Source organism: Carlito syrichta, unplaced genomic scaffold, assembly GCF_000164805.1.
Source record: "Carlito syrichta isolate Samal-C Ts95f unplaced genomic scaffold, Tarsius_syrichta-2.0.1 Scaffold143771, whole genome shotgun sequence".
Taxonomy (NCBI): domain Eukaryota; kingdom Metazoa; phylum Chordata; class Mammalia; order Primates; family Tarsiidae; genus Carlito; species Carlito syrichta.
In genome coordinates, this window is record NW_007087867.1 from 19417 (window position 1) to 23764 (window position 4348).

General features: G+C 55.4%; 1 protein-coding gene across 2 annotated transcripts in view; it reads right to left on the reverse strand.

Moving 5' to 3' along the window:
* Window positions 1-514: 514 nt before the first annotated feature.
* The window catches only part of MTHFSD (methenyltetrahydrofolate synthetase domain containing), a 22769-nt gene continuing 18935 nt past the window's right edge, over window positions 515-4348 (reverse strand). Inside the window, exon 8 of one of the 2 annotated variants that reach the window (XM_008050313.2) lies at window positions 515-1003. In XM_008050313.2, the coding sequence (XP_008048504.1) occupies window positions 533-1003 (471 nt within the window). In that variant the 3' untranslated portion in view covers window positions 515-532. The remainder of the gene's footprint in view (window positions 1004-4348) is intronic. The other variant, XM_008050314.1, reaches the window with a different exon arrangement.

Sequence of the window (4348 nt, forward strand, 5' to 3'; positions counted from 1 at the left end):
TCTGGCCTCTGCGACCTGAATGAAGCTTTCCAGCACTGCCGGCCAAGGACCTGGTGCCCAAGCGCAGCTGTGCCTGTGCGTGGTCCCTCCCAGCAACTCCTGGGCAGAATCACGCATCCAGCTTCTCCCTTCCAGCCCACTCCTCCCAAATCTGATACCACCCATATGGGTCCATTGTCCATTCAGTCCCCCAAGCTCCCTGGACTGCTGGGTACCTCCAGAGAAACACAGTGGGCGCAAGGCCCGGGAAGCCAGAGCCTGTGGGGGCGGAGTCTGCAGCCCCCAGGTGGTATAGAAGGGGCTGCTGGTTGGCCTCCACCTTGCAGGCGGTCGTGAGGTTCATGGCAGTGGCAGCGTTCATGGAGGCCGTGGTGTTCATGGAGGTGGTGGCTCCCAGGAAGAGCTGAGACTGAGCGGCTCACCCAGGAGCTCCACCTGTGGAGCTCAGTCTCAGCTCCTGCCAGTACTCCCAAGAGCTCTGCCACGTCCTGCCTTACGTGTACCACAGGCATCCCCCTGGCCGTTCACCAGGTCACTTGTCCCTCTGCTGCCTGGCTGGAGCCACTCTCAAGGTTTCGGCTCCCAGGCGCAGGCCCTGCAGGCAGGAGATGGCTCTCTGGGCGGCAGCTGGGTCCTGGTAGTGCAGGAAGGCCCTGCGCCGTGGGCCCTGCCAGGTGAGCCATGGGGGCTCCATGCCCAGTGCTCGCAGGGCCCTCTTGAGGTCACTCACACGGGCATCCTGGGGGAGGTTCCCCACATAAACGTCAGCCACAGGTGGGGTGCCCTTCCCCTGCAGGGAGCCATGGGCTGCCCCCTCAGATTTGGGCCCTGGCCCTGGTGCATCCTGGGGTCTCCTGCCCCCACTCGGGGAAGCTGTCAACAGATGGCCGGATCCCGGGAGATGCCGGGGCTCATCCCGGAGGGTGACGTCCTTCCCGGCCTGCTGCTCTCGGTCACGGAGGCACCGTAGTATGGGGATTTTCGCCATCATGTCACAGCTGATCTGAAAAGGGAAGCAGTTCCAGTCATTCTCAGGGTGTCCAAGGGGCACGGAGCAACACCAGGGCATCTGCCACATTCACACCCAGTTTCTGAATACCTGCCGCACTGCACAATTGAACAGGATGCCGATGGCCCAACCTGGCCTGGGGAAGCAGGCGCCTGCTCTGTAAACAGGCATCACCACCCTGTGGCTCTGTCCCACCCGGCTTGGCTGAGACCTGCACCCACCAGAGTTCCCTTGAGCCTCTGCCCCACAGGCTGCAGGATCCAGTCTCAGTTTCCTTCAAGGCTCAGAAGTAAACAAGCGAACTTCAGCCAGGACTCTACCCAGAAGAGGCACTTAAGGTTGCTGGTATTAGAGTTACAGGGTCATAGGCAGCAGCTCCCCAATGACCCCCAGGATAATGGGGGATTCTGCCTCTGGATCTGCCCCAACATGGGTCTCTGGGTGGGATGCGGTGCTGTAACAGGGCATAGGGGCCAAGCTCTGCAGGGGACAACCACAATCGCAGAAAACAGGCAGGTCTGAAAGAGAACAAGCGCTACCTCTGAAAGCATTTTCCAGCAACTGCATCAAGCTACAAAATAACAAATACGGCATAAACATAAGGCTCAACTGTGCAGGGTGACCAAGCAAAAGACATCTGTGGCTGTATCTGGACTGCCAGGCAAGGACATCTGCGTCTGTATCTTGAAGGCAGGGAAGGGCCTTGTCGTGGGGTCTCCTGAGATCTGGCAACAAGGGAGGCAGGTGAGGAGTCCCTGTAGCAAGGCCCTTACCTGCCTTCAAACACCAGTCTTTAGCGTGGGCAGTTAAGACTGCAGTTACAACCAGAGAGACTGGAACAGGCTGGAAGTGGCTGTCCTGGTGCGTCAGGGCAAGGCAGGTGACCCTGGACAGCTGTGCCTGGGCAGCAAAGGTACCGACAGACACCGCTTCACCCTTTCTGGTGATTCTCATCCTTCCGTTGGCACCAAGCTCACACATGCGGGGTCTCTAAGAGGCGGGCAGTGCTCCCCACTGGAAGTGGATGTGTCCAAACCCCTGACGGCACATCAGCTTGCTGACTGTCCATTTCTATAACAATGAACAGTTCCACTAACATCAGTGGTCTCCTGACATTCACAATAACATGCAACTTACAGCAATGGCCCTTGTGCCTGGCAGGGTGGCAGGAACCTTGTGAGAGCTGGGGTTCTTTCCCAAGGACACAGTCACAGTTCTGTGTACAACTTCCCAGGGCTGATGAAGAGTAATCATGGACCCCAGCGATAAGGGGTGCACAGGCCTCAGTTAAGAATCAGTGCACTAGAGTGAGCTTTAAAGAAATAGGCACCTAAGGACAGCTGAGCACCTTCCCGCACATCTAAAGGCTCCGAGTCCCCTTCATTCAACACCTGTTTCTATCTCCCTGTGCTAAGGAGAAAACTTCACAAAGCCTCTGCTAGGGCCAAGTCCTCTGGGATGGGGCGCTGCTCTGCTCCCTGGCACATGGCAGGTGGCAGCAGCAGACCCACGCTGGTCCTCTGAATGGCAAATAGAGGCTTGGCTGCCACGGAAAGACTTTGCAAAGAAAGATCTGCTCCTTCTAATGTTTCCCACGGGGGCATGAAGGAAAAAGATCCCGACCACGCCATGAACACAGCCACAATGGACACTGCCCTCCTCATGGCGAGGGATGGCCCCGGCACTCCACCCTGTGTCATTCTTTTGAGCGAAATCCCTGTACGCCTGCCACCAAAGCTCTGGGTCCCAGTGAAGTTCAAAGACGGCCTAAGTCCAAGCAACCCAACCCCTTTCCACACCACCCTGCTGCCTTCTCAGAGTTCAGACTCTTGTGTTCTTGTGGAATACTTAAAAACAAATTTTGTAAACTCGTCAGAATTTCAAGGATTTCTTAGGTTACTAGATCTAGTATTTAGAAGGGATGAGAGCACCTAAGACTGCAGTTACAACCAGAGAGACAGGGTGGGCATACATTTATCTGGAAGGACAGAAAGTTACTCAGCTCCGCATAACAGCAAGACCATGAAACCAGAGCATCTCATGGGGTGGGCGGGTTAGGGGCTGGGGCAGACCCTGGTAAACTTCTGCCGGGAACCACCAGGGGCTGCCACACCCAGTCTCACACCCGCAAGTCACTGTCCCCCAACCCTCCCATCTGTGTGTGATCAGGGGCGCCTTGAGCTTCCCTGCAGCAGGGGCAGGTCCTCCAGGGCGAGGCTCCACGCTCTGGTTTTTGCCATGCAAATCCCAGCTTAAAACACGTGTGTGAAAGAAGCATCAACCCTTCTGTGCACAGCACTGGGGCCACGTGGCTGTGAGCCAGCAGGCACGCCAACCACATCTCAAAGGAGGACGGCGTCGGCCACAGACAAGGAGCTAACAGGAGAGTTGCAGTGTCGGGACATGCCGCACACAGGTGCCTTTGGAGCAGAAAGGCCCCTTTGCCAGCCACGGGCAGGGTAAGGGGTGGCACGGCTCCATGCCAGCTCTCCGCATGCCCCCTCTCCCCTGCCGGCAGTGTGGCCCTGCCACTGTGCCAGCGCCGGCCCGTCTGTTGAGCTGAGGGATCTTGGCTGACCACTACGCTAGGCTGATGGTAAGTCCTGCACTCCAAGATGGCTACACTTGGGACAAGGCCACACAGTGACTCTTTTTCCTGGCTGGCAATTAGGGATAGTTGTTATATTGTGTCAATGTGTCATGTGAAATGAAAGACCTTGCTTGTTAATCAAACATCAAAACATATTTTTGCTTTTCTGTAGCTAACTCTGTTCCTACACTAACAGCACATAGTAAATTCGACTTTCTTTTATATGCTATAATCACTCTTCACTGAAGGATGTAGATGTCAGTCATTTATAAATATATAATCTCTTTTAAAGATTAAACTGGGTGGGGCATGGTGGCTCATGTCTGTAATCCCAGCACTTTGGGTGACTGAGGTGGGAGGATCACTTGAGACCAGGGTTTGAGACCAGCCTGGACGAAACAGGTGGTAAGACCCAGAGTTTCCAGAGAAAATAAAAGCCAGGTGTGGTAATGTACAGGTCTAAAATTCCAGCTTCTTAGGAGGCTGAGGCAGGACAGGAGGATCCCTTGCACCCAGGAGTTCGGGCTGCAGTGAGCTATGATCATGCCACTGCACCCTAGCCTGAGTGACAGAGAAAAGAAAAAAAAAAAAAAAAAGATTAAACTTAAAAACCTGTGTCCTGCCAGGCTCGGTGGCTCAGCCTGTAATCCCGTGCCTTTGGGAGGCTGAGTGGATTGCCTGAGCCCGCGGGTTTGAGACCCGCCTGGGCAGCGAGACCTCATCTTCTACAATAAATCAAAAAATCAGCC